Source organism: Microtus oregoni, unplaced genomic scaffold (genome assembly GCF_018167655.1).
Source record: "Microtus oregoni isolate MIOR12 unplaced genomic scaffold, Mior012 000026F_ref0000081, whole genome shotgun sequence".
In the NCBI taxonomy this organism is placed as follows: Eukaryota; Metazoa; Chordata; class Mammalia; order Rodentia; family Cricetidae; genus Microtus; species Microtus oregoni.
In genome coordinates this window covers 2,568,619-2,582,849 of record NW_024543085.1, presented here as the reverse complement: position 1 = coordinate 2,582,849, position 14,231 = coordinate 2,568,619, and the positions used below count along the sequence as shown (strand labels likewise).

The 14,231-nt window shown below is 37.9% G+C and overlaps 1 protein-coding gene across 5 annotated transcripts in view; it reads left to right on the top strand.

Moving 5' to 3' along the window:
* The window catches only part of Sgce (sarcoglycan epsilon), a 70,851-nt gene that overhangs the window by 44,675 nt on the left and 11,945 nt on the right, over positions 1–14,231 (top strand). For 3 of the 5 annotated variants that reach the window (XM_041675525.1, XM_041675522.1, XM_041675524.1), the window contains 4 exons: positions 6,953–7,115; positions 9,444–9,655; positions 10,578–10,604; positions 11,291–11,479. In XM_041675525.1, the coding sequence (XP_041531459.1) occupies positions 6,953–7,115; positions 9,444–9,655; positions 10,578–10,604; positions 11,291–11,479 (591 nt within the window). The remainder of the gene's footprint in view (positions 1–6,952; positions 7,116–9,443; positions 9,656–10,577; positions 10,605–11,290; positions 11,480–14,231) is intronic. The other 2 variants (XM_041675523.1, XM_041675526.1) reach the window with 1 other exon arrangement.

Sequence of the window (14,231 nt, the reverse complement as noted above, 5' to 3'; positions counted from 1 at the left end):
TTGCGGAAGCTGGAGAGCAAAGACTTTATAAACAATATGTCATGGAGCACTTAGCTTTTCCAGTGATTTCTTACATATACTTCTGTTCTGAATTTTTACTTTGATCTTTAACTTAGTGTATTATTTCCTCTTTATTCCCCCAATGGCATATAGTTGCTGTTTTTAAGTTGTTCTTTACATGAAACTTCAGCCTGATATAAATTGATGGAAAGGAGAAACAGATTCGTGCAGCTGTGTTCTAGAACAATTGTCGCCTCAAATGTCGCTGTGATATCATGCTTACGTTGATACAGCTTTGAATTTTTATATCATGCTTTGGTTTATTTAATGTCAAAATGAAATAACAGTAGGCCAGGAGTGGTGGCTCGTGTCTGTTATCTTGCTACTTGGGTGACTGAGGCAAGAGGGTTGCTGTGAGTTTGACCCAATCTGGGCCACATAGTGAGTTTATATAGTAAGTCCAGATTATAAAAAAAAAAGAGATCCTGCCTCAAAACATTGACCAAATAACATCTTTATTAAGGTAGAGTACACGTATGGCATAATTCACCCATTCAGAGTGGATCGCAGTAACCAGTAGGTGTAGTTTATCCCTGGGAGTCCCCCCACCCCTGGGCACATGCTTCAGTAGTCCCTTACACCAACAGTCTCAGTTTTTGACTAGCTCCCTTGGCTGCTTCTTTCCACGAACCTTTCCTGTGCACTCCACATAAATGAAATGGTGCAGGGTGTGGTTGTTGTGATTGACTTTTTCATCATTTTCTATAATGTTTTCAAGTCGCATCCGTTGTAGAAAAGGTATTCTGTTCTGTCTTATTATTCTCAAATATGGCTGCCGTCATGCGTTTGTCCATAAATTGACAAGACTTTGGATTATTTTCACATTTTCACTATTAGAGATGCTTTTGCTGTGAACGTATAGCTATGTAGAGAGCTATTTTCATTTCCCCTAGGCTTATCCATGGGAATAGGATCCCCAAGTCCTCTGATGGAGGAACTGTTAGCTGTCTTCCCAAAGCCTTGAGTCCTTTCACGCTCCAGTCACAGACTAGGAGGGACTTGATTCTTCTGCTCCCTTCTTAACACCAGCTTTCATCCTGCTTTCTGGCTATCACCATTCTAGCAGGAATTAAGTGGTATCTCCGTGTGGATTTGATGTCTCTCTCACTAGGGGCCAACGATGTTGTATGTCTTTCTGTACATTGTTTGCGTGCACTGCAGCAGAACCATCTTTTTCAGATTTTCTTTGGAGATATGTCCGTTCAGATCCTTGATCATTTTTTTTAACTGGGCTATTTGTCTTTTTAAGACATGAGATTCCTTTACATATTCGGGATGCAAGTCACTTATCAGACATGCAGTTTGTAAATAACCCCTTTGTGACTTATCTTTGCTTTCTTGTTGTTGCTCTTTGAAGCATGAAATGTTTTAATTTTGATAAAGTTTAGCTTATCTAGTTTTTCCTGTCACTGCTGGAGCTTTTGATGTCAAAGCTAAAAAAACCATGGGCTGATCCAAGGCTGCAGAGGTTTATGCCTATTTTCTTCCTAGTTTTAACTCTTGCATTCAAGTAAGTCACTGTGTACATTTTTAAGTAAACAGATTTTAGAGAATTTTTAGCTTCATAGCAACATTAAAGAGAAAGTACAGAGATGCTCTGCATGCCATTGCTCCCACATACCTGTAGCTCCCCTGGTTCTTATTATCTATTGCCAAAGTGGTACAGATGTTGCTGTTGATTGACAGGACTAGTAGTCCATACCTTACGTGGGGGTTCGCTGTTAGTGGTGTACATTATATGGATTTGAACAAATGCATATGGCATATATACACTTTAGTGTATCTTTCTGAGCGGTTTCACTGTCTTGAAAATCATCTGTGTTCACGTCTTCATCTTTCTTTTTCGTCTACCTGCTAGCAACTATCTTTTGTCCCCCCAAAGTTTGCTTAATCTGGATTGCCATACAGTTAATAAGAGTTGTTGGTTATAATAATGCATGTACCCTTTTTATATTCTTTTATTCTGTCACATGCACGTAAATTTCTTTTGCTTGATAATCCATTCCTTTTTGTGTGTGTGCTGAATAATATTTCACTTTTTTCTGGATGTACCACAGTTAGCCATTTACCCCTAAAATGCCCACAGATGGCTTCTGGATTCTTTATTCATTGATGTTTTTGTGTGGACCTAAGTGCTGGATCCTTTCGTTAATAGCTGGGCTGTAAGGTAAAATATGCTGAATGTTGTTAGAAAACTTCAAGCTGCCTTCAGATGGCTGCACCACATTATCTTGCTTCGTTCAGGAAAGTTGATCTTGTGGTCCAGAATTTTTGGTCTCTCAACACCGTTTTCGTCGGTTTCCCAGTGCCATGTGATGTGGGACAGCTTTTTATCTTTATTTGCTCTCTGTGTATTTCCTTGCTAAATTCTCTATTAAGGTATTCCTCCTTTTTAAATTTAATTAATTAATTTACTTTTTAATTTCTTTTTGAGACAGTATCAAACTGGTCTCATGCTCACTAGCTGGTAATGGTTTTGGATTCCTGATCCTCTTGCCTCCACTTCCTGGATTCTGGATTATAGATGTATATCGCCATGCCCAGTTTATGAGGTGCTAAAGATTGAACCCAGGATTTTGTGCACGCTAGGCAAACGCTCTACCAAGTGAGATAACCCCCCAACGCTGAGACACTTTTAAGTCAGTTTCATTTTATTATTTGTTTATGTTTGATAGCAGCTTTTATGCTATAGGAGGTTTGCAAATGTTTTCACCCAGGCTCTGGAAAGTCTTCTTGAAATTTTGTTTAAGATGGGAGAAAATTTAAATTTGTTTCTTTTATCAATTCCTTTATCGCATGAATTATACTCTTAGTGTTTTGTTCTAGAAAATCATGTAGTATTTCTTTCTCAGAATTGTGTACTTTTGCAGTTTTTGCTTAGATATGTGACTAATTTTGAGATGACTCTTGTGAAGAATACAAGCTACATATGAAGACTCAATTGCAGTTGTTTTTTTTAATGTATATGTTTAGTTGTTCCAGTACTGTTTGTTGAAAAGATTAATATAAGTTAGTATACTTGTTCCTTATTACCGGTCAATTAACTGTAACTTAATATGGGTAACTCATATAGGTCTAGTCCTAGGCTCTCTTCTTGGTTGCACTACCATATCTACAATTAGATTGTTTTGATGACTTTGCTTTACTGTGAGTCTCGAGGTGGGATAGTTTCAGTCCTCTGACTTTGTTTTTGTGTTTCAGTGTTATGTCTGATATTCTAAGTCTTTTCTCTCTGTGTAAGCTTTAGACCCAATTTGCCAATAGCCACAGAACAAATCTCTGGGCTTTTGATTGGCATTTCATTGCGATTATGAATTAATTTGGAAAGAATTATCGTCTTCACAATACTGAGTCTTCCTATTGAGAACACAATTTCTCTCCATTAATTTTGTTTTCTTATTTCTTTAGCAGGCTTTGTTTTTCTCGTATATAGTCTGAATGCACCTTTAACCTTTAGAGATTTTTATTTATTTTTGTTAGCTTCTAATGTCAATGGGATGGTGCTTTTGGTTCAAGACTCATTTATGCTGGTATGCAGAAAAATGATGTGTGCCTTTGGTCTTTGTGTTCTGTTGTACTCTGTAATCCCACTGTCATGAATTATTAGCTCTGGGAGGCACTTGTACATTATTTTGGATCTTGTCATCTGTGAATAAGATGTCTATATATCTTCCAAATTGGCATGACTTGTATTTCTTTTTCCATTCTGTCTACATTAGCTGTAACTTCCAGGACAATGTTGACATAGAAAATCTTGGAGTTTTTTTTTTTTTTAACTATTCATTATTATCTGGCTTTGATTCTAAAAGATGCTCCATATTGAGATTAGGAAGTTTCCTCCATTCTCATTTTATAAGTGATCTTATCATTCATGAATGTTTGATTTTGTTAAAAATATTTCTTAATCTGTTAATAAGACAATTCCCTGTGCAGTTCACTAATATGATAAATTATTTTTAATTTTATTTTCATAACTGGGATAAATTCTACATGGTCATCTTTTATAGTTTTATTTATACATTTTTTTTCATTTTGTTTTGATATCAAATACACTCTGAAACTCACTGCGTAGTGAGTGAGACCAGCCTCAAGCTCCTGGCTCCCCTGCTTCTGCCTTGCTAGACTATTGGCACCATCTTGGCTTCTGTATTCTGAATGACTTGGCAGGAAACAAGCACTATTTTATCAACTGTGTGGGGAAGTCTACGACTTCCTGTGTGTAGATCTGCTGTTCCCACCGACTGACTACTGATGAGTTTTCTTTCTGGATTGTGGTCTACACCAATTGTTTCCTTTTTTACTAGTTGTGTGAGATGGGTCTCCCCCATAATTATTCAAGTTCTTGTGCACAATCAAAATTTGGGTATGGAAATGATTGTGATATTCCTTCATTATTCATTTGTGTTCATAACAATCTCTTATAATGTATAGCATTTATTTTTATATTAACAACTTGTATACCACCATTTATCTGTTTTTATCATTTTTAAAAGAATTATCTTTTCATTTCTTTGATGTTCCTCTTCAGTCTTGTTTCCAACTCGTTCATTTCTTCTCTGAATTTTATTGTTGCTTTTTATTTGTTTACTTTGGATTTAATTTGCCGACTTGTTTTGTTTTGCTTTTGTTTCCTAAAGTGGCAGCGTATGTGATTGATTTTAAATTGTTCTCTTTTCGAATGGATGCATTCAGTGCTATAAATTTCCCTCTAAGAACTACCTTGGCTATCGTCCCAAAATTTTGAAAAACATTTTGCATTCTTTGTATTTATATTTTATGATTTATATTTTAACAAAAACAAACAAGACTTGTATTTTAAGATTAAAATATAAAAATATTTTAAGATTGTTCTTTGAGGGTGTTTGTTTGTTTGTTTTGTTTTGTTTTAAACTCACATTATAGGCCACTGTTCTGGGTCTGGTTCAGACTCTGCTGGAAGTTTCTCAAGCTGTGGTGTTTACCTCCAATGTTTTTCTTGGCACCTGGACTGATAATGAGAGAAAGGAGCTGCTGTGGTTAAGTAATGGAGTAGTTAAGATGTGGGCCTGGGGTAGGCACTGGGGTCTGTTTCTCCAACTCTGTGACTAGCCCTCTGTTTGAAGTGATCCTGTGCCCTGGAGCTGAGGACAGCATCCCCTGTGATGGTTGGTGGAATTGAAAGTTTCCCGCTGGGGCTGCTAGACTTCCCTTAATCCCAGAAGTCAAGGATCCACATGGTTTCTCCTGAAGGCAGGCTTTAAAGAATGGAGTTGTTCCTTTCCCTCTTTTCTGCCAACAGCACAAACACATTGTATTTCCCGAAGAAGTGGGGGCAGGCCTGCTAGCGACCATATTGCTCTGGAGTTTGTAACTATGGGGTTTGTCCACACTGACCCTCCAGCAAGTCTAACTGCAGCTAAGATTTCTTTTTCCACCACCTCACAGGCTGGCTCCTCAGAGGCTGGGGGTTGCAAACTTCTTTTCCAGGAAGTTGTAATTCTCTGTATTCATCTGTTGGTCTCTCCAAGTCCAGAGCATCAGTTTTATCTATGGTCTTATTTGTCTTCTGGGTCTAGGAATTGTTCTTTTGTTCAGCTTGTTCATTTTTTGTTTTTTTATGTTAAAATATGGTGCGGATTGCCAGTCTTCTTCTGTGCTAACTGAATCCAAAACCAGGATTCTTCTTTGATCAGTTGTGGGTAATGGTTTTGATGGCATGAGATAATGGTGGGATTTAAAGTTTTCTTCGTTTTCAAGTGGATACCTAATTGTTCTATGACTTTTATTGTAAATATTGTTCATCTTCTGTCAGACTTTCTGTGATAGCAATTGACTAAATACCCCATGCAGGGCACATTGTATCTTTATGTTGTGACTTGACGCTCATTTGCAAACCTTCACTCTCCCTCCTTCCAAATTTGTTTTGTTTACTCAAATTTTTCTTTTTTGGCCTTTTGGTTTTCTTGAACTTTCATGAGTCTTGGGATCTGTCTTTTTTTTTTTTTTTTCCCCCCCAAAGACAACTGGATCCTGGGTAGGCTTCACACATTTTAGGAATAGCTATTCCTTATCTTTTAAAAAAAAGAAGTTGTAGTTATTTTATAGTTATTCAGAGAATTTTTCTGTTTTCTCTTTTTCCTTGGAAAGTTGATAAGATTCCGATCTTGTCAAGATTTTGTGAGACTGTCCCTGTCACAGCAGGCACTGTCTCCCTTTGCTTGTGAAATCCTGTTTCTCAATTCAGTGGATTGTTTTCCTCATGATTCTAAGGGTACTCTTCAAGAAAACATGTTTTGACTCAATTGTGTGACCAAACAATAATTTTCTCTTACATTAACTTCTTAGCTGCAGAGTAGGAGATCTGAGGTGAAGCCAAAAGCAGAGGGGTCTGTGTGCTCCAAACACTCACAGAAATGTACGGTTGAAAAATGAAGTTGGAAGAGAGCTTGGCTGTTCCAGTGTGTGATGTCACAATTACATTAGGATGAAATCAAATCAAGAGCCATTACTCACAACTATTATTTTAGCGATAGGGTTATTTTCTTAACAAATTTATCTGAAGAAGAATCTTAGTGTAAGAAGTCTACCAAATATAATAACCAGGGCATATAGCACGTAGCAGGTTTGAATGCTATAAAAAGGATGAAATATAACTTTTAGGCATTCACACAGAATGGAAAGAGTACTGGGTCCACCTAAGCAATCAGTAAATATTGGCTGAATAAAGGAATGGGCAGCAGAAGGCCCTACATGAAGCATTGCTTTGAACGCCTAGATTCCCACCTAGAGATGATTCCAGTTAATCCCTCAATTCAGAAGGATAAGACCTGTTTTCAGGGGTAAATGTTTTATTTTTTTTTTCCGTATTTTCAATTTTCCTAAAGGGTAACTTGAGAGTTTCTCACTTTTGCAGTGTTTATGTCATGGTTGGTGCCGATGTTGCCTTTTCTTCTTGTTTACGAGAAGTTGAAAATCCACAGAATCAGTTGAGATGCAGTCAAGAAATGGAGCCTGTGATAACGTGTGACAAGAAGTTTCGAACTCAGTTTCACATTGACTGGTGCAAAATTTCACTGGTGAGTTTTTTGTTTCTTTTTTTCCCTAAAAAAAGATTTTGCTTGTGCGAATGTGCTCAGTAGTGATGTCTGTGAACATAACGTCTGACTAAAACCTGCAGTGCTGTCGGAAATAAATCCTAGGTTCTCTTTGTCAGCTGTGTGGGCTTGCTTGTTTTTCAGGATTTGGTAAATTTGATGATGGTACATCCGCTTAAGAAAGAGTCTTGCCACCTTTGGACTCTAACCTTGTTTAGTTGCTGAGGCTGGATTATCTGGCGGGAGCTTCTGCTGAAGCTCTTAGACATGCAGGAGGAGGCTGTTAACTCAGCCTACACCAGGGAGCCAGTGTGGTGTGAGCAGAAGGTCCCTTTAAATGTGCTGCTGCTGGGAAATAAGAGAGCACAATGAAACAGTGCGGATAGAGTTGCGTTCTGCTGTGAACTCACACCACAGTGCTCAATAGACAAGGAACAATTCTAAGGGAAGAGAGTATCTTTCCCCACAGCCTTAAATAAATGTATCAACATTCCAAGTGTTTTTAATTACCTTAAAAAATTTTTATTGATTAAATTTGTCCTATGACAATTGCAAACGTGTTTTGAATTTGAAAGCTAAAAATAAAAATATTCCTGTTTATCTATGGTGTGTGTCTTTTTTGTCTTTTTATATGGTATTTTGAGCTTATTTAGATTCTTAAATTTTTTATGACCTTTAATTTTTTAGTGACCTTTAGATTCAACTTCTGTCAACTTTTTGATTGGTGGTGAAGGATTTCGATCTAAGTTTAAACCTGATGTCTGAACAGAGTTACTGACACATAAACCCAACTGTCACTTCATGTCTTAGAGAGGCCACTGCAGGTGACTTTCCAGGCCCCGGCGCTGGCCAGGGAGCACATTGCTCACTCACACTGCAGCGCCCAGCATTCCTTGTGGCTTTCTGCCCTGTATGCTTTTTCTCCTGTGTTTTGTATTTTAGAAAAATTATACCCTTCTTTGCCTTCTTAAATCACATAAAATTACTTTAAAAAACTGGTTTATGTACAATCTTAGGTAAATATTAACAGCTCAATATTTCAGTCACGGTACTAATCACCTAAGACTGTGCAGGAGCAGCTGGTTCCATGACTTACAAACGTTCCTCTCACCAGCCAGGAGCCAGCAGGCCCTGCCAGAAGCATTCTGTTCGTGGCGACGCTGTTACGTGAATTTATGTTTAGCAACACTGTCTAGCTTCCAAAAGTTAAAAACTGTTTCTGTTTTGAAAGTTTTGAGGGCAAGGCTTTTTATAATGGAAGAGTCTGGGGATTTTCATTTTAATTTTACATGTATATTTATTAATATGCCACATCATTCTACAAAAATATTTCTTGAACATTTCTTACTATTTAAGGCAGCTTAGATGAAAGAGATGCGATGGTGCTTGCTTGTAACCCCAGAACTGTGTGGGTTTGAGGCCGGCCCGTTCAGGCTGTAGCTGCAGAAAACTAAAATAAGATAAAGATAAGCAACACAGTCTTATAACAAACATAATTTTTTAAATGATAAAAGTAGGACGTAAATAAGGTTATAATGGACAGCCAGCTTCCTACTATTAAGACTAACACCCCAGGAAACCGAGTTAGAAGTCCCTGGGAGGAGGCAGGGCACTGGGCCCTCTGCAGGAGTGCCCCGGTGAACAAGCTGTTCCTGCAGAGGATGCTCAATACGGCCAACGTAATTCTCCCAGCGGTTTGTTAAATCATAAAACGAAACAAATTTCACATGGCTACAGGAAACCCTCAGTAGAATGAAGTGTAGCACAAAGAAACAGATGAGCAAAATAGGAGACGTGTGAGCGTGGTGCAGGGTGCGTGGGCACTGTGGTCCTGGAGCAGGGCACAGTGTGCTGCGCCCCCCGGGGGGCTGTCTTCTGCTCCTTTTTCTAAAATTAATGTCAGCCCAATAGAAGAAAGATTGAATAGTGCATTGGAAATTGTCTTTTCTTCTTCCTTTTCCTGTTACATGCCGTCTCTGTGTCCTGGTTTATCAGCCAGTTGGTTAACATTTTCATTAGGAGCTGGTCACAAGTATTTAGTCTTAAAAGGACTTCAGCTTTGCAACAAACAAGCAAAATATACCTGTATATGTGTTTATCTTGCAAACAGGCTTCTATAAAGTCTTTATTACTTAGATACATACTTTCCCTAGCTCCAATAAAGAACGATAAATCAGGATAATAAAGTAGTTGGAAAACTAATTGGCTTGGGAAGGTAACTTATCAAAGACTGTTTTTGTTGTGTTTACATCTTAAAATCTCATGTTTGTAGCTACTAATTTGATGTGTAATTGTCTCCTTTTGTATCAGGTTGATAAAACGAAACAAGTGTCCACCTATCATGAAGTGGTTCGTGGTGAGGGGATCTTGCCCGATGGTGGGGAGTACAAGCCCCCCTCTGAGTCTTTGAAAAGCAGAGACTACTACACGGATTTCCTGGTCACCCTGGCTGTGCCCTCGGCAGTAGCACTGGTGCTTTTCCTGATCCTCGCCTACATCATGTGCTGCCGCCGGGAAGGAGTGTGAGTACTTTCCATAAAGACCTCAGGAGCGGGCGAGCCTGCTAGCACCACAGAGACGAACGAGTCCCTTCAAAGCCAAGTGTGTCTAGTTCATAAAGCACACTGTAAATGAATTGAAATTTGATTCAAGTCAAACAGCAGTACTTTATTCCTTCAAAATGAATTAATCTAGTTGTGAGTCTAGCAAACCAAATTAGGGGCCAAAATTATTCAGAAATGATTAAGGCTAGATATAAATTCATGATAGAAAAACAGTACCAAGAATAATTGAGGCTAGACCCTGTGGTTGTGCAAGCCATCTTGTGTGAGCAGAGACAGAAGTCTATTGACATGGTAATTGCATTTAAATAAATAAATTGTCTTAGTCAGTGTGATGAAAAGTGATGGTCAGAATTCTTGGAGTCATTCTGCTGTCAAACAGGGTGACACAATCTAAATGTTTAAAATATATTAAAAAAAATAACCCAGGAGTAAATTAATGAAAATAAGGTATCATTTGAGTAATGAGTCCTCCCTTCATGAATAGTTAGTACTTTCAGGACATCTATGTCAATTAAGATAATCTCCCGAGATTACTTGGAAGTCAGGGTAACAAAGCAAAGGCTCAAAAACTCATAAAGCAGCAAGTAACAAATTCTCCATTCTTCATGTAGCTGATTTCATTATGTCATAGAGTTTATTTCAATCAAGAGCTCGATTCTTAATCTCCATTTTTTTCATTTTCTGTGTGTTTCTCATCAGTATTCCATCGCTGTGTGTGTACTCTTCCTGGTAATATTGTGAACCTGGTGGCAAATGCTGCCCGGTTGCCTGAGTCACAACATCAGCACTTCCCCATCACACAAGGTCCCATGAGCATATAGTCTTAATGTTCCAAATATCAATGCTATTATTTAATTCATAAATTTTGTTTTGTTTCTAGGGAAAAGAGAAACATGCAAACCCCAGAGTAAGTGTCTTCTTTCCTGTTATTTTCTTTGCCATCGTTTCTGTCACTCCTCAGTTTCCCACCATGCTCCGTCCATGTGTCTCATGCTTTCTTCCCATTCACCGTCGCTCCTAGTTGACGTCACCAACTCGAAAGCTGCTCTCTAAATAGAGGTTTAGGATGGGTAGACACTAAAATTAAAAAGGGCTCAAAATCTAAGGTAACCTAGATAAAATTAAACCTAAATTATTTCAGATTCAGAATATTAACATGTCACTTACATTATGTGCTTTCCCAACCTGCACTTCTATAAACCAAAGGACAGATGGCAAGGCCTTTCATACATGTTTTCCTGAATCTATAGTAATAACCTTCCATAAAATGAAACTCCTGGGAGTATTTATAAATGCCCCCACCAGAAGCAATAATATAAAAAGCTATCCTAAGTCTTATCTTAATCATAGAAATAAATAGGTAACCAGTTTGTGACTCTTGCTGTAATGTTAACATAGTCCTTCATAGCTGAGTTTAGCTTGAGACGTAAATAAAGGTATATTTGATGTATGTTTCTCTGAGCTAGTTTATAGAACACCCCAATGCAATAATGTCTAATTTTTTTTAAAGAAAGTGTCTTTTTTTCAAGTTGATACTTATTAGGCTAGTATATAATTTTAAATATGTGTTGTTTTATCTCTTCTTTTATGTAGTATCCAACTTGTCCATCACAGTTCTATTCAGAAATCTACCAAGGAGCTTCGAGACATGTCCAAAAACAGAGAGATTGCATGGCCCCTGTCTACACTCCCCGTGTTTCACCCCGTGACTGGGGAAATCATACCTCCCCTGCACACAGACAACTACGACAGCACCAACATGCCCTTGATGCAGACACAGCAGTAAGTATGCATGTGGAGGCACAGTGCCAGAGTGCATGGGTATTTTACTAATATCTATCAAAACCAATCCATTTAGCTGTTACGGGTTTTGTTCATTTATTATTGGAGTACACCTTAGCATAATATCATAACTTGGTCTGACATAAGTGTAAGAGAACCATTTTCTAGATGTTTTTCTTTAGTAAGAAAAATGCATCAAAATTAATATGTGAGAAATTGACGCTGATAATAATCTACATGGTTGTCCTAAGGTGAACTCAGTGTAAGCAGATAGGCAGAGACTAAAGCATGACAATCACATTGTTTCTAAGAGGTGATGGGTTTGATTTTTCTCTTAACTTTCACAGAACTATAATCTAAACTATTTTTTTCTGTTTAAAAAAAAAATTGTGGGCCAGGCGGTTTAATCCCAGCACTTGGGAGGCAGAGGCAGGCAGATCTCTGTGAATTCAAGGCCAACCAGGTCTACAAGTAGTGTGGGAAGTCCTTCTGCATATGTGTTGCTTTTATTGGTTAATGAATAGTCTGGCTTGGCCTGTGATAGGGCAGAGTAGAGCTAGGCGTGGAAAACTAAACTGAATGCTGGGAGAAAGTAGGCAGAGTGAGGGAGCTGCCATGGAGCCACCAGAGAGGGAAGATGCAAGCTTGCAGTTAGAACCTTGCTGGTAGGCCACGATTTTCATGGTAAAATATAAAATAATGGAAATGGGTTAAATTAAGGTGTTAGAGCTTGCCAATAAAAAGCTAGAACTAATAGGCCAAGCAGTGATTTAATACAGTTTCTGTATGGTTATTTTGGGTCTAAGCAGCTGGGAACAGACAAGTGGCCTTCTACTATATACAAGAGCTAGTTCCAGGACTAGCTTCAAAGATATAGAGAAACTCTGTCTTCAAAAAAACAAATAACAACAACAAAAAAGTGTATGTGTATACGTTTGCACATCAAAACAAGCAACTCTGATTTGAACTTTGAACATACAATTATTTTTATTCGGTTTGCTTTCTTAAGGCAGAGTTCCATGTAACCAAGATGGCCTTGAACTGCTGGTTCTTCTGTAGCTTCGTAAGTGCCGGAGGTACAGGCATGTGCCTTCGTGTCCAGATGATCATACATTTAGATGTAGCAAACCCCTCATGCTTCAGGAAGGGCACTGTGAAGGTTAGATGCTGGGAAGGAAGGGAGGACGTTTACACGCTTAGAAACTAGACTTTCATATATGAAGTGGTAGATGAATCTGTCATTCGTTCCTTTGGTATGTAGTTCTTTTTTTTACCTTATAATAGAATGGGTTAAATTGAGTTGCCCAAGAACTAGAAGTCACAACTGTATTTTTGTACGTGTTCGTAATTTTCAAAGGGAATGGTATGGAGTCACAGAAAAATCTCTCAGTCTTTCTGACCCTTACTCCTTCACACATACACGCACACACACAAACACACATGCACACACACATGCATGCATGCATACACATGCACACGCACACAGATATAAAAGTAAAACCTGTTTAGAACCGTGCTGGACACAAACATTTTTCCATGGAGAGTGCTTATTTATGATTATGTAAAAATGTATGTGCTAATAAATCAGTTCAAACAATAATCATGTAGAACTGTGTAAACAGCATGGCTCCATGCATTTACCTAAACACTCTGAAAATCTAACGTAATTGTAAATATTTTCTTAAATGTCTAAGATCATCTACTTAGGGATGGTTGTATAAGCTCAGGCTATGTGTGTGAGTGACTAATTTAAGTCTTTCAATGGTGGTCAAACTTTGCATTCATTTGAATTCATAACTTTGTAAATTATTGTTATAGTAGTAATATATGCAAATTTCACAATATATAATTTTAATGTAGAGACATATGTACATTGATGTTTTCTTTATAAAAGGTAGTGGTCCATTGTTATAGGCTAATCTAAGACCTCACTTACTCAAATTAGGGACTGATAGAAAAATCAGAAGTTTTAAGAATATTGTAATAATTCTAAGCTTATCCATCTAGCCAATTTTTAGATGAAAATTGAGAATAATCTTTTTTATTCTCAGAATCATACTTGATATTTAAGTACTGTCTCTTACATTGTGTAGAGGGCCAAAGAAGTGTTCACAGTATTCAAAACATGAAGCTATGTATGCTTAAAAACCAGACTTTTGTTTGTTTTACTTTTTTCCCACATACTATTTTGGGGAGGACTGCATGCCATAGTGTTCATGGGGTGGTTAGGGACAACTTGTAAGAGTTGATTCTCTCTTTCCACCATGTGGGTCCTAGGGATCCAACTCAGGGTAATACCCTTTGTAGCAAGAACCTTTATGGGCTGAGCTGTCTCACTAGGTTTTTCTTAAATTTGTGGAGAACATTCCGAGTTGCTAACTCTGCAGAGAACAAGGGACTGGAAGTGTTTCTGTTGATGACATCACGATACTCTCAAACTTTAGAGTGCAGCGGTGGTTACTTACTGTGGTGTGTTTAAGAACTTGGCTATGTGTAATGCAGGTAGGCTCAGTGACTGACGTCTCAGTGAGAAGGGGAAGGCTGCTGCCACTTTTAAAGATACCCTTTCCAGTTATATATGTTGAGACTAGCAAATATTTCCTTGAAAAATATTTATTTGTCTTGTGCCAAAACAGGATTCTATACTCTTGCTACTGATAGATTTTTTTTTTTATCTATCAGTATATATAAACCTTCTGTCTGGTTTATAAGTCCCTGTGTCTCGCAGGCCTTCTCAGAATCCGCTAAGACC